Source organism: Temnothorax americanus, unplaced genomic scaffold (genome assembly GCF_048541705.1).
Source record: "Temnothorax americanus isolate GAGA-0224 unplaced genomic scaffold, ASM4854170v1 Scaffold15, whole genome shotgun sequence".
Lineage (NCBI taxonomy): Eukaryota > Metazoa > Arthropoda > Insecta > Hymenoptera > Formicidae > Temnothorax > Temnothorax americanus.
Genome location: NW_027509286.1, coordinates 1,263,685 through 1,285,674, shown reverse-complemented (window position 1 = coordinate 1,285,674; position 21,990 = coordinate 1,263,685). Strand labels below are relative to the sequence as shown.

At 40.4% G+C, this 21,990-nt stretch overlaps 1 protein-coding gene across 4 annotated transcripts in view; it reads right to left on the bottom strand.

Moving 5' to 3' along the window:
- Dyl (transmembrane protein dusky-like) overlaps positions 1-21,990 on the bottom strand; it is a 43,427-nt gene that overhangs the window by 2,342 nt on the left and 19,095 nt on the right. For 2 of the 4 annotated variants that reach the window (XM_077401941.1, XM_077401943.1), the window contains 4 exons: positions 15,260-15,341; positions 1,181-1,956; positions 758-1,075; positions 91-409 (listed from right to left, as the gene is read on the bottom strand). In XM_077401941.1, the coding sequence (XP_077258067.1) occupies positions 91-409; positions 758-1,075; positions 1,181-1,956; positions 15,260-15,325 (1,479 nt within the window). In that variant the 5' untranslated portion in view covers positions 15,326-15,341. Of the gene's footprint in view, positions 1-90; positions 410-757; positions 1,076-1,180; positions 1,957-15,259; positions 15,342-16,356; positions 16,425-21,990 lie in introns of those variants that run through there. The other 2 variants (XM_077401944.1, XM_077401945.1) reach the window with 2 other exon arrangements.

Below are 21,990 nucleotides of genomic sequence, written 5' to 3'. Positions count from 1 at the left end.
TGGTCATTTCATTGTTATCACTCTCATTATTAACGCATGTTATATTGATAGAAATGTGGAAATAAAGATTGCGCTCTTTAGAACACTTACGCTATCGTCTTCGAGGTCGTGCGGCTCGTCGTGCCTTCGCCTCCTAGCACCTCTGAGCTCAGCCGGGAAACCTTCAACTGACCTCGGTCGACCTCCGAGAATAGCTAGATTACCCTCAAGCTCCTCCGTGCCGGCGGTTCCTTTTCGCTTTACAGTCTGGTACGCCGCCGAATGGCCGGGTAGAGGAGGCGGAGGGAGATGGATATTATCCTGGGGGCTTTGGGGCGAGCTGCTCGCCGTAGCGTCACCCGGCGTCGAGCTGGGCGAGGAGGACGAGGTCTGCGCTTGCGGCGCTGGAACCACGTCCGGATTCGGCTCGCTGCGGAAGAAATTAATTTATACTTTGTGTTTTGCGACGATTTATATCTCTACTATTGTGAACACTACTTTATGATGAACATATTAGTCTCTGTATTCTCGTAGAAGCTATTCAGAAAATATCTCGATGAAAGATGCCGAGAAAAAGATGAAATTATAAAGAAGATCTTGAGAATATTTTAAATTATATATCTTTAAAAGTGTGAAATAAAATATTCTCTTCAGAGGAGTATTATAATCTCCCAGCAAGAAATCTTAATGGAATTCAACGGACCTTCTTTTGCGCGAGGCAGCTTCATAGAAAAGCTTTCTTCAATATTTACGCGTCAGTGCTCGCTCGCTTTCTCACCTGTACGCTCCGGCCGGTCCGCTGGGATGTCGCGGATCGGGATAAGCCGGCGGTACGCCATATTCGGGCACAGGCGGGGCACCGTACTCCGAAGAAAGACCTTGCGAGACCGGTGCGCCATATTCGTGAGTAATGCCGCCGGCAGGTGCACCGTACTCGAGACCGGGATGTCCACACTTGGGCTCGGGGCAATTGTACCGGCAGACTTGGATCACGCACTGGAAGTGAACGTTCATGCTGTCGGGGAACTTGAAGGCCTGGAAGTAGGCGAAGCTAACGACCGACGCGCTCGGGCCGAAGTTCTTGATCTTTTGGAACCTGCGGAAGAAATGTAACTTCGTATCCTTCTTTCTTGATAAAAAAAAAATAGCGATTGCCAGCGAAAATAGCGATATAAAATATCATCGTAGCGCTAGAACTCACCTGGACATGATCTTCGGCCTGACCACGCAACCGTACTGATCGACCAGCTGAATCGGCGCCCGTTTGCCGTCGTGAGCGACGCAATTCCTCACCAGCATGTCGAACTTGTTCTCGTCGTCCTTGATAGCCAGCACCATCGTCATGGTCTGACCGATCTTGACGATGCCGGACACCTCACTGGCCCATGGGCCCTTGCCGACCTGTATCTGCATCCAACACTGCAGGTTGTCGCCGAGGAAGTTGGCGGTGACGGCGTGCAGCATGTCGACCTGGAACGGCCTGAAGGTGACCGCCTTCTCGTAGAAGTCGTACCAGGTGCAGCGCAGCTTCCTCGCCTGGTCCCACACCTCCTGCACGTACGGATCGTACTGCACGATGATCGTGTTCTCCACGTAGCTGCCGGACGGCGTCGGGGCGCCGTAGGCGGCCACGTTGTGGTTCGCCGACGAGCTCATGCCGCACGAGTTGAGGAAGATCTCGAAGGTAGCGCTCAGATGGCCGGTGCCGGGTTTCAGATGGACGCAGTGCGGATCCGAGTAGAAGCCCTTGCTGAAGATCATACCGTAGAACGGCCGATCGAACTCGATGTTCACCCGCATGTGCGTCTTCTCGCACTGCACCTGCAGATGCTTGATCTGTGGGGTGTCGGGCGACGCCAGCGGCCAGTTCTCCTCGTGGACGACCGGTGGGCCATACTGAGCCGGGGCCCCATAGACGGATCTGTGTTCCAAGGGCAACGCACTGCTGTCGACCAACGGTGCTTCACTCCGCACACCCTGATAACAGAAACGAACAGCGTGAAAAGAAGCAATTTCTCAAAAAAAAAGCAAAGATTGAAAAGAAGAGATTAATCACTTAGCGTGCAATCGATACGCGTAAAATTTACTAGAATAGACGTAGAATAAAGCCTATCGCACAATACAAAGGTACAGGCAATTGGAACAGGGAATAAGACCGACAACAGAAATAACCACATTTCAACTTATCAAAAACTATGTATTAAACGCAATGGAATACAAAATAGGCAATAGGAATTTCCGACGCATTGGATATCTGTTCTCTATTGCCTGTACCTGAACAATCACAGTTAAATAATTCAGTTTTTATTATAAGTTGAAATTGAGTTATTTCTATTGCCTGACTTATTCCCTGTTCCTATTGCCTTTGTATTGTGTTCAAAGCTTAATCTTATGTGTGAATGCAAGCAAACGTAAGTAAATGTAGACGAGAAAACTGAATATAAGAATTAAAATGCGAGAGCGATTAATCACAAAACGTGAACACGATCGAAGCAGCATTTATCTTCTTGGCGACCTTTAAGACACGGTTGTTTGAACGAAACTTGTTCAATTTGCGCGTTAAGTATACCGAATAGCGTAACGTGAATGCGATGTGTCGCACAAGTTTGAAGACTCTTCGGGCTGCATCGCCAACAAGGGCGGCCGCGGCGGCGATTTACATGAAACACGTGCCCTTTTCGAGACCTCGCACGTACATACACGTTTCGAAATACAGTGCTGCGGTTCTTATAACGGGGATTCCACTAAAGTTTTAACCGAGTCGCGCGACGCGCGAACGTGACAAAAAGCAAAACGATTCGCTGTCTTTCTCAGAGTGTCTTTTCTCCGTGCCACCTCGACTTCTTTCTTTCGACGACGCCTCGCAGGCGGCATACTTCTGCCGGACACACTTTCCGGAATTACAATAAATGAACGCGAGTACACTTCCCTTTACGCTCCACCCTCTCGTCGTCGCGCTCTTCAGCGTCGTCTGGTACGATGTAAAAGCGAGACTGTATTAAAAATTCCACGAATGTCGTCGATCGTTGCGACCTTTCACGCAATGCCAATCTTACGCGATTTATCGAAGGGGAGAAAGAATCTCGGGGAGGAATCGCGTCCTTGAGAAAAGCACTTCCGAATTCTACTTCTTTGAAATTCACTACTGCATCGAAGACGAGAAGACGCACGAGAAGAAATAGACTCTTCACCACATTCTCCTTTTTCCTTTCTCTTTTACGAACTGTTTGTTTCCCTTCAGGATAAACAAATACTTGTAAAGGTATAAATTCTAGCAAGATTTTCAATTTGTAAATTGAAAATTTACTTTAACTCATGTTTAATTTATATAAATTAGTTAGTTTAGATTGAGTAGTGTATATGCTAAATCACAAAAAAGGACAAATTGTAGAAATTTAAAATATTTTAATTTTATTTAACGACGTCTTTACCAATATTTTGTACGCGCATTACTTTGATTGATCAATATGTTAATTCTTCCAATATATTCTGCAAAATAATCTTTTTATCAGCATCAGCTACGACCGATATGTCGGTTCATGCGGAATGTAAATCGTTGTAGACGCCTTTGTGCCGGCACGAGAGTACCGGCATATATATATATATATATATATATATATATATATATATATATAAAATAATGTGTGTGTGTGCTTGAAAATATGCTGACAAAAAAAACATGACCGAAAACGCGTGTACTGTTAGCCAAAGGAACATTCGTTGAATCGAATACGGGGCTCACGTTCACAGAAGGCCGGGCGACGACGAGAGCCCGGCCGACTCCCTCGGGCAATTTTGTATTCTGATTTGGCAGAATTGCAGGAGGGTAATTACGGGGATCTGCGTACCGAGACCAATGTCTTCACTTCCGCCCGGGAGATCGTTCTAAATACGAATTTTACGTATAGCAGCGCGTCTATCGTATACTCTTTCATGCTTTCCCCAATTTGACACGCAACTCTAAACACATTGCGCTTCGTCATTAACATAATATCTATGTTAACATCGAGCGCATCTTATATTTGATTGCGCGCTAATCTCGCGCACGGGCGTGTTAACGATTAAATAAATATATACCATGAATGTGATGGCGCAAAGATAACGATTGCAAATTCAATAAACGAGTCTCGCAGATATATTCGCGTGCTAATGAGATATCACGTTTCATTGTGTAACAATAAGAAAATGTAGAATGGTGCGGGATGTGCGGTTATATTCACGGATAACTGTATTGAAACTAGATCTCGTAGTATGCCAATTGCAATAATTTCCATTATGAGGTAATTACGGAAGCCAAACGTTTGCGTTTACGCATACGCGATCATAAACTAGATCACAAATCTTATCAATGATACAGTTGTTAACTTCTAAACAGCCGTTGATTGACCATTGATTTGTGTGTATTAATTTATTAACGTGAATCAATTGATTAATTTAAATATTGATAAGTTATTGTAATAATATATTAACAATTAATTACGAATTTATAATATAAATTCATTAATATTAATGATTTCATCAAATATCTACGTTTCTTGGAAATCGTAAGCCGTGACAATATTTAATAATTTTCGAAATAAACGATTGTAGCGTTTCTACAATTCTGGATAAATTTATTGTTAAAACCTGAAGGAGTTTCTCTATAAATTCGTTTGGGGCGGCCAATCTCGAAACGAAATCGACTCTCCTTCGTATCTTTTGATCTTTTTTACTCGTCTCGATATGTAACACGGTCATGACTTCCCGGAAAAACCGAGGCAGTTGTTCCCATGCAATTTTGGAGAAACGCTGTTAGTAAAGGGAGAGAAATGAACATGAGGCATTAAGTCGCGTGTTAATCGTCGGACGCTACCGGTTGTGACAGCCGGATGACGGTGGCGATTTATCGCGGCACGCGGGTTTGTAAGCTGGGAGCTGGGCAGGTCGACGACGTACGCATACTTGTCCGCTTTCTTGTTCTAACTTGCACCTGCGCCTGATCAGGTTCACGGACTTTCTGGATGGAAAAGTATACGGCGTGCGGAAGCGTGTGCGTGTGCGTGTAATCGAAATCACGGTCCGCTACGATCGTACGAAGCAAGTAAGCGCGGTTCTTCTCTTTCTATCGGTCCGCCGAATTTCCAGCACGAACGTGTCTTAATCATGCATAGATCGGGGCGAGCCAATTAGTCCGTGAATCTCTCGGCACACAACACACGTCTGCTTGCTATCTCCTACGTTGTTATTCTTACTTTAGCGAAATTTTACTCTATTTTCATTTTACTGTACGCTTTCTTGTGCTCTATTAATCTTCTCGAGTATATAAATGGGTTAGAAATACGATTACATGAAACGCGATACTCGACGCTTCTAGCATCTACCGAAAAATAAATTTTCACGAGAAATCGTTAACCTTAATAAACGAAACCCAGTTTTCATGATAAATCGTTAATCTTATGAAGAAGTGTCTTCACTTCTTGATAAGTTTAAACTTATGAAAGCAACCTGTATTTAAAGTCAATGAATAGTATCACTACAATCTAATGCGATATAAAAAGAGCTTCACTCATTGAAGCTATAAAAAAAATCTTGACACTAAATAAAAATTCCTAATTTTGTTTTATTATAAAAAATGAATACGAAATTGAGGGAAGGATGAAAAATGCAATTCAAATAGTTCATAATTTTCGCGCGAATACCACAATTTTATATATCAAAGACAATTCAAATCGATTTAAATTTATCTTCTATTTTTTTTACAAACGCGCCATGCTCGAAGAATACGCCGCTGTCGCAGCAGAAGACGGGAGACAGATTTCACTTTTCCATTGTCGTCCGCCGAGACGACAAATTATTCGCAATTGGACAACGTACTTTCACCGAATCGCGTGTGCAGAACGAGCATCTTAATTGTCACGGATGTGACGCCTCTCGCATTCGTCCGCGATTCGATTTCAGAGGTTCCGCTTTAATCGCGCGCATTTTGCGCAATAACGCTATTGGCAGTGCCGTTTAATATAGGTTGAGTGCTACGGCGGATACCGGTGTCCGATATTTTACGCCGACGGTATTTTTATATCTCCTTCGCGTTGCACGCACACGTGAGAGCTCGCTAATATCAACTTTCGAGGCAAAAATGTTAGATGCTTTTTTTAAATTTGGGCATTGATTTCATACTTGGTAGTCTTATTAATATATATTATTGTATATCTAAAGAAGGTATTATACATATATTGATTTTATGACATTTTCTTCACTGTTAAATTCATAGGGTCAAATTGATAGGTACTCAATTTGAGTAATTTTTAACCATGCCTTTAGGTCATAGGTCGCCACTGCTCCTACTTAATACGAAGTTAATTTAACTAAAACAATGTTAGTTAGACTAAACCAATAGAGTTAAAACAATACTAGTTTGTTTTAAAATAATAAATTCTCACGTACATGGTAATTAAAAATAACAAAATGTTATCTAACTCAAGATATTGCTTATTTAATCCATTTAACATTTAACAGTGTTGATTCACTGAGAATGTACAGACACGAATAATAGGTACATAATATTTTGAAGAGATATAAAACTTCTGTGCACAAAAGACGCAATCGACGCGCGATGCAGAGATACAATAAAAATGATACAATGACTAACGACTCGTTTCTGCTCGGAAGATATTGTAATTACGAAGAAAATTTGATCCACGGGCGGTACGAAGATTACGAAGAATGACAAATTCGGTGACTTTCTCTCGTTTAGAAAGCATGGCGATTCTGCGGGTCCACGTGGTGTGTGCTTTCGACACTGCTCGGTATCAAAAGTAAGATAACGAATTTTCACAGGGAGAAACTTCCGAGTCGTGTAACACAAGCGATGTCTCTTCGCCTGTATATGATGGCGAAAAAGTAGGCCGGGTCAGTTAACGTAGACGACCGCGGTGGTACCCCTACATGTCGCATATACGTTTCGATAAGGCTATTACGCGGAACGCTCGGCGGGGCATTGAAGTCGGGCATTCAAAGTCGCGAAGCAATCGCGAAGAATTCAGCGACGTTGACTCACGTTCCCGCGAAATGATATAACCGCGCCGCTTTTCATTTGGCCACGTAACGATTCGTCGAGCGCGGCAATTTGCAAAACTAGAGATCTAATTGCATTCCAAGCGTATAACGAAGCAATTCCCGTTAACCGTGACTTAGTTACGAATTAGCACCAAAAATTGAATGTTGATATAAATAATTGTACGTGTATGTATGTAGCAGTGATGCGTATCGGTAATATAAAACTGGAACGACCGCGCCAGTGGCTTAGAGAAGTATATAGAAGGTAGAATATGATATATACAATATATATATATATATATATATATATATATATATATGTAGGTCCAGAGGTATGTTCCGGAACTGTTTACGTTTTTTGAAATGTACAGTCCTGGAATATAACGCATATATATGTAATCAGATTCAAAAAACTGTCCTGAAAAATGCCGTAGGACATCAATTTTTTCCAGGACAGTCCTGGAAACTGCCAAATGTCCCGGAATATACCGATATCAAAAATAAAAGTTCCGGAACATACTTCCAGACCTACATATATATATATAGAACGCGTATCTTTAAACAAGTAAAATAAAAGCCATTGATTGCTCTAGTTCAAGATGCTAATATTATCTATATTATAATATTAACGGCGATTTATAAATCTGCAAACAATGAATTATTTCTACTATTATACTAGTTCTCTTGTCGTTAAATCGAGAATTTACTTTCGACGAAGAGAAATTGTGTCAAAAATTAAAAAAAAAAATTAGGCAATTGGAGCGAAAACAAGATTATTTCGGGATCGAAGACGATAATGTGATCGCTCTTCTTGCCTGATTTAATTTTATACAATAACGGTACTTTAAAGAAACGAAAAATCTGCATAGAGCGGCGGATAAATTGCATTCCAACGCTCTACGCGGATTTAACTTACAGATTGCCCGCTTTGGGTAATCCTGAAACCTAAATCGTCAATGTTTTTTCGAGGTATTGCGGGCGCGGGAAGACGATGATGAATCGCGCGATCTAATTAAGAGCGATTAATGCCGCGGCAATACACACATGGCGCACAAAAGCGCGCGTGCGAACCAGGCTGAGAACCGCGGCGGGCGCGTGCACTTTCGCGGAATAAAACTCGTCGGCCGGGATTTTAATTAAAGAGGAACACAAAACCGCTGTGCGCGCGTCGGCACTGTGAAACGGCAATGCATCAAGTGCGCGAAACGTCACGGCAGCAGCGTGGTGAATTCGGCGACGGTGCCGGTGCAACGAGCAATCACGCAACTTCTGCGCTAACTTTTATATATATATATCCACGGTTAATCCCGGCAATGTTCGTGTCGATGACTCTTCTCGCATGATTAAAATTTTATTCTGCAGCAATGCTGATTAAATTTAATCCCGCACGTGACTCCGCGGCGTTGGTAAAATGGTGGATTGATCGTAACAAGAGAGTATTGCAATTAAATAATTATACACAGTAAAAAATTTTGTGTTAATTTTAACACATTTTACATGTCAATTTATCCATTTTTATTTTTACGTTAATTTAACAGGCGACATATACGTTAATAATAAATAACAAGTAATATATGAAAAATTAACACAAAATTGTAACATGGATCTATCTGCTATATCTGAAAGCAAAGTTTATGTTAAATTAATATATTTATAATGTTAAATTTGATTGAAAAACAACATGATATTCTTACATTAAATGTTATTCTTTCTTCTTTTCTTTGCCTACAAGAGACAAAATATCTCTTTATAATATACAACATAAGAAACATGTCGATTTAACAGATAAAAAATTATAGAGAGAAAAGTAACACCACTTATCTGTTCATTTCAACATAAAATATATGTCACCAAGAATTCCTGCATTAACATAAAAATGTTATTTCAACTCTTAGAAACGGTGAGTATTTAACGTGGAAAAGTCAAAATAGCACAATGACAATAATATTACATTACACAAGTGTATGTTACAAATGTAACACAAAAATTTCTACTCGGATAGATTTCAACACAAATACAAAATGTTTTTTACCGTGTATAAAAAATGTATTTATATAATATATGTAATTTTTATATATATATATATATATATATATATATATAATTTTATTAAAACACAAATTTCAATTTTATTAGCGTATTATTAGCGAATAATACGCAATACAACGAGAACAGCGTTCTTTATTTTTTCAGCTACCGTTTTTTCAATATAAAATTAAAATTGCGCGGCTTATTGCAATTTTTTTGGTGTCTTTATCAAGGCTCAAAAAATATTTTATATTAACATTTATTAATTCCCAAACCAACAATAAATTTGAGATTAAGTGCTTTAGTTGCAGTTCTGCGTTGCTATATATACTGTTCACAAAAAAAAGCAATCAAATTGCTATATACACGAGGAAAGAGTAAGAGTTAAAGAATTAATTCCGGCAGGCAAATTAGCGCGCGATTAAAATCTATTCTCAAATAAAAAATATTGTTTTACAATTTAAGTGTTGCCATCAAAGTGTCTTTGAAGTGCTGGATGGCGAATTTAAGATTTTAAGACAATAAGAAAAGAAAATGAATAATAATATTAATACAGCAAAGTTAATGGTAGGATTTTAAAAAACTCAGCAGACATGTTACGCCTGTTATTTGTAGTCATTAGTATTATAGCATTATAAAAGAGTATTCTATAAACAATAAAAACAAGAGATACATACGTTCGATAATAGTATAGCTAAAGGAAAGTTAAACGGCCAAAATTCGAGCAAGAAATTTTAGATGTTAGTTTAAAATTAAAATTTAATAAAAATATGTATCTATATATAACTGTATGTAACATTTACGTTTCGACCTACTTGGTCTTCATCAGAACGTTCTAAAGCGACTTTTTAAAATTGACCATCAGCCATTGTCTCTCTCAATCTTTTATATCTATTTTGCATAATTTATCAATGTAATTTTATCGATTAGAACGTTCTGATGAAGACCAACTAGGTCGAAACGTAAATGTATATACATATTTTTATTAAATTTTAATTTTAAACTAACATCTAAAATTTCTTGCTCGAATTTTTGTCGTTTATATATAACCTTCCTTTAGTATTATATAATTAAGTAGAAACTAAAGAGACGTTATATAATATATAATACTCTCTAAATCTGAATCAATTCATCACTGCATCTTTATAACAATTTAAATATAAATTTAAAATCTAAAGATTTATGGCGCTACAAACTTGTTAGTAGATAAATAAAAAAAATATATATGAGTATCTCATAAATAGGAAATGACAGAAATTAAAGCTTTTTGAATTGTTCACACACACACACACACAATATTCCTACAAAATAAAAATAATATATATTACAGTATCTGCGGAGAATTTTTCTTCGAAAACTGATAGTATATGATCTTCTCAAACGCGAGAAAGATGCTATCAGACAGATAAAACGCAATTAAAGTTACACAGTACGATGTAAAGCGGTATCTCGCGATTATAGAATCGTAATCGATGGTTAAACTGAAATGACATGGGGAAGACCGGTAACGATTTCAAATTACAAGATCGCTAAGCTAGCTGCCGGAACAAGCAATGGGAAGCTTCGTGGTCATCCACAAGATTGCACGTTTGTTAAGAGTCGCAAATACAGGGAATGGAACTTCATCCTATTCATTACGATTTGTCAATGGCAGTCTGACAAGGTCTAAGAGAGAGAAAACTTTTATTTCTATTCCATTATTTTTCAACTACATATTTTTAATCTAATTTTGTTATGTTTCTGTGGAATTCTCGTATTTAAAAAAGATGTAAAATATATTATATATATTATAACGTCGCAAATGGTAGGCAAATCAGAATTAAGAAAACACGGTTTTTTTTCGTTTCTGTTTATCGCTTTTTTAAAAACGGTGCAGCTACAATCGAATTAGTTTTCACACATCGCAATGTACTTCAGCACATATATCTTGGATTGCTTTCTATCTTATATCACGTATAGCATTAGAGGAAATAAGAACCTTGAGAAACAAGGATCGAAAATATCACGACTTTAAGTCGCGCGAACTACAGGAGTTAAGAAGGGTTAAGGAGATGCATTAGTTTCTTTCTGCGCGGATAAACCGTAGAAATTTTCACAGCCTTATTCAAAGGTCTATCATGAAAGTGACGATACCTTTGAAGATCTTTGAAATTCCGTCGAAACTGTGAAAAGGGTTTATTGCCTCACAGTGATAGAAAAAGTCACTTTCGTTCGGAATTAACTCGATCATGCGTCATTAATATCCATTTCTACCAATTTAGATTAACTTTAATCTCGGTTTAACTTACTTTTTATCTTTTTTTACTTCCTCATAGAGGAAGCTGTTTTCGTAAAAAAAAATTTTTTTTAGTTGCTTTTGCCAATGTGTTCAGAATGTTCTAAAACGTCAAAAAATCGCTATTTTAAAAAATGTCGGTATGTGTGTATGTATGTGTGTATGTGTGTATGTGTGTATGTATGTGCCAAATTTACCAAAATTTCTATAACTCCAGAATTAATTAACCAAATCTTAACGAATTGTATATGAAATAGGGGTAGAATTTTCCGGGGAGTACTATAGAGTGTATAGTTTTTCGTTATCTATATTCTGAAAACCAATTTTTTTTAATTTTTTTACTCAAGAATTAGAAAAATAAAAAAAACGGTTTCCAGAAAATCGGCAACAAAAAACTATACACTCTATAATACTCCCCGGAAAATTCTACCCCTATTTCATATACAATTCGTTAAGATTTGGTTAATTAGTTCTGGAGTTATAGAAATTTCAGTAAATTTGGCACATACACACATCAGTATGTAAGACCGTGATCTTAAGACATCGCTTCCTCTATGAAGAAGCCAAGTGCAAATTTTTCTAATTTGCACTATTTTAATTTTAAAACTAGAAAAAGATAAAAAGTAGTTAAACCGAGATTAAAGTTAATCTGCATTAGTAGAAATGGACATTACAAGAATTAGTTTTGGGAAAAAGGAAAATATAAACTATATGGTTAATATTTTATTTCGGTAATATCCTGAAATTGTTTTAGTTAGCCTCATATTAAAATTTGTCTATTTATGAAATTAAAAGGTTGATTATAATTAATTAAAGAATTATATATCGTCACGTTTGTATGTGTTTCAAATCCGCTTTGTATGTACGAGTTCATAATTGATAAATAAATAGAATATTTATTTAATCCGTAGAATTCGAAGCGCTCGGACTAAATATGTGATACACGCAACGCAAACGGTGTGAATTTGAAACGAAACAGCCACAAAGGATTTTTCGAATAGCCTTGCCAAGATTCTTCTCAAGGAAACTGGCAATATTACTGATCGTCCGATACGAATGATATAAAACTGGCACCCACCTTGCACTACACCGCGTTATTCGGAATGAAGGAAGAGAGGGAAATAAATAGATAAGGCAGCGGGAGAAAGAGAGAGACGAGAAAGACGACGCGGGTAAAAGAAAAAGCGTGAGAAGCGGAGAGAGGTGGGAGGACGAGAGGAAGGTAGCTGATGAACGATGAAGAGAGAGAAAGAAGAAGAAGTGAAGATATAGCGGGGAACAGAAGAAGAGAGAGTACCGTCTAGAGAGTATAGTTGAAAGAGGGCATTGCGTCCGGCGCAGTGACCTACTATCTTCGGTTCGACGGCTCGGCTATGTAGTCAGCGCGGTGTTAGAGTGTGTGGCGTACACACGGATGAACATGCACGACAGGGGTATAACAGGTACGCGCGAGGCGTAAATGTGGATGCGCCCGGCCGCGTATTTCCTCCTACTTTATCTTCCGCCGTCCGCCGTCCGACGGCTGTGCATTCGGCGTTATTATATCGGCTGGTTATTCCGCTGTCACACGCTGCTGCAGCGCGAAAGGAAACACGTAAATTATAGCGTGTTGCACCCTCCCGCCGCGGCGGCCCGCCCGACGCGGCTCACCGCGCGTCTCCGTTTGCTCGTCTTCTCTTCGATAAATCTCGAAATATCGAAGCCCAATTACAAATTGCGACGGCCGCGGTTTACGCGCTAGTTTCCTCGCAAAACGCGACTCTCGTGCGGTTCTCACACCCGCGTTTTCTCCCATCAGTTATTATGTTAAACGTCGTTATATGTACGCTCAACGTCTCTCTCCCCCCTTTTACGGTGTCTTGTTGCCGGGAATGACTGCATATAATGCGGGTAAATAGTACAAGTAAACGAAACGAGCACAGAGATTTTGATCTTCGTGATCACGAAACGAAACGAATATGCAGAGATTTCTTTACCTTTGTGTTTCAAAAATTAAGTATATACATGTCACTTGGCGCGAAGCTTGCCAGAGACGTTCTTTATTTTTTATCAGAGTTGTTGCTAACGCGACCTGTCACGATTAATTAAACTATTAATGCTCCGTGAAATCAATTTTTTACGCAGGAGCAGCGCGTAAAGAAATAGTGCCATAAAGATGAAAACCGCAAAGCAAGAGCGTTCACAAGAATACCAATAAAACACTTCAAAAGAATACATACTAATCTCCTTTCAGTTTATATACTGCCCTTTTGACAAACGTGACCCACGTGAAGATAGAATATAAAAATACACGACGTATATATAATTATTACAAGCATCAAAATCGCACGAAGTAATTGCCCTAGCTATCGTTGATAAGGATAACTTTTTTTCAAAAGTCACACCAATTCAGTTCCCACGCGAAGAAGTGAATTCCCACGTATAACCAGAAACAATTACCAGACGATCATCAACATTCGTTAACGAACGTCCCCGCGAGCGTATCCGTATTTACCCGATTATACGACGCGGTCAAGCCCGCTTCATTCAAGGCTTTTGCCTCGGAAGGCATCGGCGCGCCGCGTCGCAGCGATATATGTGGCACAGGCAAGAGCCCGCGGCTACGGTGATTCCTCTTAAGCGTTAACTTAACGTTGTGTTGATTCTCGGCCAGCGGCACGTGCACACGTCGCATAGCGGTCCCGGAGATATACGCCGAACATCAATGAAGTATCACTTTTTGCCGGGGACCGGATGAATTTTTTAACGGTTACATCAGTTTTTTTAACGGTCGCCGAGATGTCGACCGTCCTCGAGTGTCTCCAAATTACTCCGGGAATATCGCCGATCCCTTACCAATTAGCGAATTTCTACGCGTTGAATGACGTCCCCCTAATTTGGAGATGATAAGAGATTCGAGGATTCTCGGATAAGAGATTCGAGAATGCTTGGTAAAGGCGAAATGAAGTTTTTCGATAAAAAGAAAAATGTCTTACGAGCTCGATAAATGCCGGGAATATTTGCGAATTCTTTCAGTTTGAAATATTACCGAGAAGAATCGTTTATCCGGAAAATAAACGTCGCATATAAATTCCCGTAATGATCTATCATCAGCAAAATTCATTATATTGTCTACGATGTGTGTGCGCCTCAACTCGCGACAGATTTAATCAATATTGAGAGCGTGCGAGGCCGACGTGTTGCAGGCTATAATTATGGGACGCCGGACACACACCGCGTCGCGCGCCGGTAATTCTAATTCTAAACGTAAAATAATTCGCAAAACGTCACAAAACGCGCGTACGATACAATGTACACACTACAGGTGCGTAAATAACTTCACCCATTTTACGCGGCGCGGCCTAACGGTTACCGTATTAACGACCTGTCTGTCACTTTTCGAAGGAGGGGGAGAGAATACTCGCTTTAACCGCGAGTAGTAATCTTCGTTGTTTCAACTGAGAATTATTGCGCAGTGAAATTACAATGCCGATCGTCGTGGCATGCAAATTTGTACCGTGGGGTATTATGAACGGACGTATCGCGCGATGCGCACGTACACGGGAAGAATGGCAGTGATCGGCCTCTCGCGGAATTAGAAAATTGACAATGTGCTCTCGCGAGATTGATTCGATTTATTTGCGGGATGAATTCGCGAAACGCGTACGTTGCACGTCAATCGTGTATGCTCATTTATTTGGAAAAAAAGGAGATTAAATGAATAATTAAATAAATAAATTGAGGTGAGTAAATTATTAATTATAACTGCACTGTTAAAGATTTGAAAGCTCTTTTATTCTTTTTATAAAGGACAAGCTGAGAAAAAGGATAAGAGAGAAAGAGTCAAAAGGCCGAAATTTTTATAACACATTGCTTCATGCCCAACTTATTTACAATTGTTGTTAATATACGAGAAAGCAATTTAATTCTATGATTAATTTTTGAGAAAGTAACTTGACTCACGGCCAATAGTAAGGGCAGCGATAAGAGAAAGGCCGTCTTCCGTATATTCCGCCACGTCCTCTCCATTATGTGCGTGTCCTCTCTGTAATAGAAAGAAAAAAAAACCTGAAAAATTGATAGCCACATTATCGTGAGCCTCGTAATCTATCGATCCCCAAAGAGGATAAATTTCCGAATGGTTTTTGGTTTCATCACTCATAACATGAGTACAGTGGTACGACGTTATTTGTTAATATAAATGGATTTAATAACATATACGGTATAAGTAATGTCAATTAAATAAGATCTTGATAGTCATCGATTAAGAATGCAAGAATGACAACGCGATCAAAGCATAATTGTCAATTTTATCGCCGGTCGGATGATCGCCGAGTGGCACACGTATATACTTGTCAATGACTGCACGAAAAACATTAACGCAATGAACCGTCACATCTCAGAACACGGAACTTACAATTAGAAGTGTTCCCAAAATCTATTTAATCTTAAAAACAAATTTCCACTCGCGCAACACCGCGGTGAAGTCACCATATACCACAGACCTTACAATCCCCCTCAAAATATTCAATAATCACAATCGGCAACGACGAGAGGCAACTAAATTTTATTTCACGGTCCGCGATGTTCGCGTTGCTCGTCCGTTCGTTGAAATCCAAATTAACATCCCGTAATCCTGGACACAATTCGCGACGAAGAATTCGCAAGTGCAACAAGTGCACCGGATCAACTCGTCAGACAATATCTCTCGCAAACATACGCGAATGCACGCGCGACTACGACAGCTCCCCGCGGAATGCGGAACCGCATTCGGGATCGGTCTCGCGGAAGAAGGACATTGATCGATGCATCTCGTTGCGTGTACTTCCGGTTCCTGGGGCGCCTCGTTCTACCCGAAGAAACCCGCGCGATCACTCGGACGATCCCCCCGCGAAAAAACCACCTGCCATTCCCCCCTTTAACGAACCCACGAATGCACCGACCGCAACGGGAAGGCTCCGACAACTCGCGTCAGTTGGTCCTCATCGGGTCCTGCTACGCGCTTGCTTTTTTTTTTGCTTCCCTCCGAATCCTTTATTTTTTTAATTTTTTAATTTTACTTTTTACCGTCGAGCTCTCGCCAGTGCGACCGCAAGGATTCGACGGGCCCAGAGGTGATTTTCCTGGCCGACGGGGATCGACTGAAGGTGCGAGCCACACTCGTCTCGGCCACGAGCCACGTCCCAGTGACCTACTGAAGATCTCGATCGCGCTCGTCCGTCGCCCCTCTCGCCCTCCCGCCTGAGCACACGACGTAAGGCTCAAACAGGCCCACCGTCGACGGCATTGCTCTCCCACCATCGCGCCCCACGATCGTCCCTACTCTTTTTTTTTTCGCTCGCGTTCCTCTCCCTCTTTCTCTCTTCTTCCAAGAGCGGTAGGGACAGCTGAAAGACGGCACAGGTGAAAGACAGGCGCGGGAACGAGATATCCGCGCGTCACGCGCGTCTCAAGTTTTCAGTTAAAGAGAAAAAAAAGGATTTTTCGATGAAAAGGTTAAAATTAGAAACGCCGTAACGAGAAAGTGACGTAAGTGATGCGCGCTGCAACGTACAACGCCTCTTCCACTGCGAATCGCGCGATAACGAGTTCTGCAGCAGCAACGCGCGTAACTCGCCTCCGTATGTAAACCGTAACCGGAGCGCGCGAAAGCCGCGCGAAGATTACGCGCGAAATTTTGGAGCGTCCGCGCCGCGAGGGTACTCGAAATTCGTGCGACGCTAACGGGCGACGCAACGAGCATCGGTCTTCGGCGTCGCGGTATAGGAGATCGAAAATTTCTTCGTCAACTTTTTTTTTCTAGACAGCGGAATTTCCGGGACGCGAACCGTACGTCGTCGCAACGGGGAAGAGGAAGACGAAGCTGCTCTCGTCTGGAATACTCTCGGCTCGTGACTCGAATAACACGACGTATCGCGAGATCCCGATGGAAAGCGGAGCGTACGCCGTGGCTGCGAACTGGCTCCAATTTCAAAAAATCGCGCACGGAGGAAATCGCGGAAGTTCCCCTCGTTGAAACGCTTCCCCCGTTTGAGAATTGAGTCACGACACACGAACGATTGCTGATCTTTCCTAAGTCCAATTTCGCGAATCGTCCTCCGGACGGCCGTCATATATCCGGCGTCGGGAGTAAAAGGCCGCGCGAGCAATGCACAAGATTTCGTAATACTCGCGCGGAATACGGAAGCGACTTGCGCCGCGCGTTTGTCGCAACTTCTTCAAGAACGGATTTTCCCTGGTAATAAAGGCCTTACTTATCTTGATTCGCGAGATTTCTGACATTAGCTAAAAAAAAAAAAATATCATCAAAAGATGCGATACCGTTCAATAAATGATCGAACAAGTAGAACAAATGACCGATCACTTATGAATACTAGCTAGGACTGTTAGTCCTCGACAGCTTCGATAATAATTGCAACATTAGAAATTTTATACGGATTTTGCCGCATAATTTTGTAAATGTGTGCCTATTGCGGTACTATTACTATTATATCGAATTAATAATTGTATAATTTTTTTATTCTTCGAAGCTCCGAAGTTCGAATCTCGAAGCCTTCGGAGCAAATCACCAGCCCTAAGCCCTAAATAATGAATACCCATCGGATATGTGCGCTTACCTCGCGGACTCGCGCATTCGCTCACTCGCATTGTGTTCGGCGCTTTCGTTTTCATTTCTCGAAATCTTCCGCGAGAGCACCGCGCTCGCGCCTGCATTTGCGTAATGCCACGACCGATAAGAACGAAACTCGAAAGCCAACCGGACAACAATGGGTCTGACCTAGATTTCTCACCCGCATGGTGCTAACTCGTCCATCCGGAAATGGCTTATGGTAGCCGGCGTACGTCGAGGGATAACGATACGGTAGATAATACGCGAAAGTGCGAGTGAACGCGTTCTCTTTTGCGGTAAGTACGCTCCTCTTTTTTTTTCTTTTTCTCCAACGTTTGATTTCCCGAGCGCGAAGATTACGGTGCCGGCGCGTATATTTTCGGTAGGTGGATCTTCTCGTGCATTTTTATTTCATCTCAGCACTTTTGAGGCTCATTCAATGTCTTCGCGAAGACATTTTATATTCTGTAATATCACATTTTATCGAACGTCATATGTCAAATTAGAGTAATTGAATTTCTAATAACGCGATGAGTGATGTGTTATCGAGATATATCGTATTAATATCACCCGAACGCAAATTCATTTTAATAATTTGACTTGGACGAAAAGTGCTCTTATAATTAGTACTGGCGTAATTCCACATCCAAGTGCGAGACCGTTATGACAGATGGAATTATAGCAGGTGGAATCTAATGACGTTATTTCATGTTGGATCATGTTTCACGCGTATAGTTCCTTTCGAAGAATTAAATCGGTATTCGAAAATTCCTCTGTGGACGAGGTTGCACCCTCCCTTGGTTTTTTTTTATACCTGAAAGGGAGGCCTGGCGGGCCTTCATTCATCGAATTTTTCACCTCGCGATTATTCTTTCCCTTTTTTTAGCCATCCGGGTTAGCCCTTTATCTCCGCCAGAGCGTACGAGGTCCTTTATGCGTTTGATTGACGCTAAAAGTAACCATACCGAATACACCGTATTAAAAGCTCCGAAAGTGTCGACGCGACTTGCCACGAAACGTTCGAGAAAAGAAAAAGATAATCCACAGACGGTTTCCGGCAAGTCACTGCGAAGCGACGCGCTTTGCTTCTTGGACCATCTGGTTTGGACGGCTCGCCCGTCGTGCTATCACGAGCTCGTACAAATTTAGTCGACACCCCGCTAAATCTTCATCGTCTGTTTGGGGGCAATAGTTACCCCGTCGCACACGATTCAGGCTAAATTTAATCAAGCAATTATATTAATACTTGAATTTCCTCGACTGAAAAGTTGAATCAGAGACGCGACACTTCAAAGTCAACCGAACTAGCACGGATATTTAATGTGATTACAGCGAGATGTGTATTTTTGTATCCTTAATCCTAAATGATTAATTTAACGACGATTATTTGACACGGACAGCTTTTTCTGAATTATTGCTTTCTCATGATAAAATTATTTTATTTCTAATAATATTTATCTATGACATCCACCAAAAATAATATTTATGATTCATAAATTTAATTGTTAAAAGCAATTTTAATATTTAAAATTCTTTAAGAATATATTTTCTTCAATCAAAATGTTACTTTTTAACCTAAATCCTAAATGATTAATTTAACAGTAATTATTAAACTCGGCGAACTTTAGTCTGAATTATTTTTTCATTACATGTATATAAAATTATTTTGTTTCTAATGGTAAACACATTATTTATACATACCACCCATTTATTAAAAAATAATATTTACGCGTATATTTTATTGTAAAAAGCAATTTTGTCTAAAATTTTTGAAAAACGTGTCCTCAATAATCAAGATGTTATTTTAGGAGAAAAGATTTCATATTTTCCACGCGTATATAATTCTCGTATATATTATATTTCTAATAATATACATATCCAGGAGAAAGTCGGGCGTGATTATCATGGGCATCGCGTACAATGCACGTGAGCAACGAAACGAAAATTCGGACAGACTCGCTGATGTCCCAAAAAGGGGTATCGATAGAAAGGCGGGCTATTAAGAGAAAGCGGCCTCGAAAATTAATCACCGGGCCGACTTCGTTGGTGTCCTATCGAAAATCGTGAGAGAGTCCAGCGAGACGATCTATTCCAAATACAAACTAGACTCTCTAAGAATCTCGTTCCGGAGACCCAAATTCGCCGGTGTGACGAGGATCTTCCGCAGAGAAAAGGAGAGGACTGCCTACTTACGCGCGCTATAAAATCCGGTATTTACGTGTACTCCGGCATTTACATATGCATACAGACATAAGCGCCCGTGACTCTCGAGAAACCGTACAATCTGACAGTCCGAGTAATAGCCAAACGAAAAGAGATATTAAAGAAAGGAGGGGGGGGGAGAAAGAGAGAAAGAAAAGACGACATTTGTATGTAAAATCTAAAAACGTACGCATGCGAGTGAGCAGAATCCTGTTTTCAAGTATACGTGACGTAAAGACGGCGGTTCGCCGACGTAGAATCCAGATTCATAAGCGGGTTTTTAATTTTAGAAAGCAATCTCCCGTGAAATGATAACCCGAGAAGTGATAAGCAAAGTATATAGCGCAGTATATGGTATAGTATCATAGAGTAAATCAGGAATACTTTTCTTTCATTTTGTTTAATTGGTAATACCATATGTTACGTAGCTAAATATATATATGCATATTATTTATCTCATTACATATATAATGAGGTTTCATCGCAAGATACGAGGGCACGAGGCGATAGATAGAAAAAGCAAAATGACAAAGATGCGATGAATTATATAAATGTACTCGAAATAACACGAAAACCACGAGAAAGCGATCAGGTGTAGCTCGACCTCATTTCTTATCAGCGGCGCATAATTACTGTTGATTTCTTTTTGCTAATCAGAAGACTGATTACATAATCACGTCTAATCGAGGGAAGAAAGAGACTTCCGCAAACATCGCGCACTTTGCGGTTTGCATACTTGATGCACGGTCAAATTTATTTCAATGTAACACTTTCGCGTAACAAAATCATTGTTAATCCACATGCACATTTAACAAAATGTTACATGATTCTAATTCGCTTCCCTCATATCCTCAGTTCTAATCGATTCTCCGAATTTTCATTAACTTTCTCAAATTGCTTTTCGATGTCATAATCAATGTTAACGTAGAAAATTCTTGGAAATCTCGATATTAGAAGAATATAATTGGTTGAATTGTGGTTTAAGTTTAAGCGAACAGATGCTTAATCTGCCCACGCGTACGAACAATAAAATGTCTAAAGAGGAAACGGCGGAAACGCTCGTCTTACAGATATCCCCGCGATGAAGAAAACACGCTCTTACAACGGCCAAGTTACCTCGTTACGGAAATCAGATATCCGACGATGTGCGAGCACATCAAGAGAGAGAGAGAGTCCCCTCCTTCCGCGTTATTATTTTACCGGGTCGGTGTGGTGCAACCCTTTGTTCGCTACATTTGCGTGACAGGTGTGTGCTCGTGACGTAACAGCGGTACCGTTATACCGCGAGACACACACGCCAGGTGAAACCCTATAAGAATGTGACGAGACATGGAACACCATGAGACCGCCGCGCCGCGCCGTGCGCCAAATTCAGGCGCGTTCCCGTGAAAGTGACTCGAGTGATGGGAAGGCGGCTCCGCGCGCGCGATATCGAGATATTTATAGCGGTACTAGATTCTTTTTGCATACGTCATATATAATTCGCAAATCTCGTTCCTTCGAATCTCCAGCGGAGGAGCTGAGAAAGCGATGTACTTTCGAAGCGTCGTCGTTTAATTCTTCATTACTATGATTTAACTCTCGGATAGCATACTAACTGCTGCGATGACAATCTCCAGTCTAACAAGTAAATTACAATTCACGTTGACTTATTTGAAAATAACGTCAATTATATATTTCACTTGCCTTTAAAAAATATAATTACGTATGTAAATTATAAAAGAATCATTTTCTTATGATTTAAAGATACGAGTATCTATTAGAATTATATTCTAATAATGGATAATAATTGGCAAAATTAAATTAATTTATAAATGGTAACTTTATCGATAGACTTCCTCGCTGTAATAATTTTAGTATGAAATTTTCGTTCTTTCTCTCG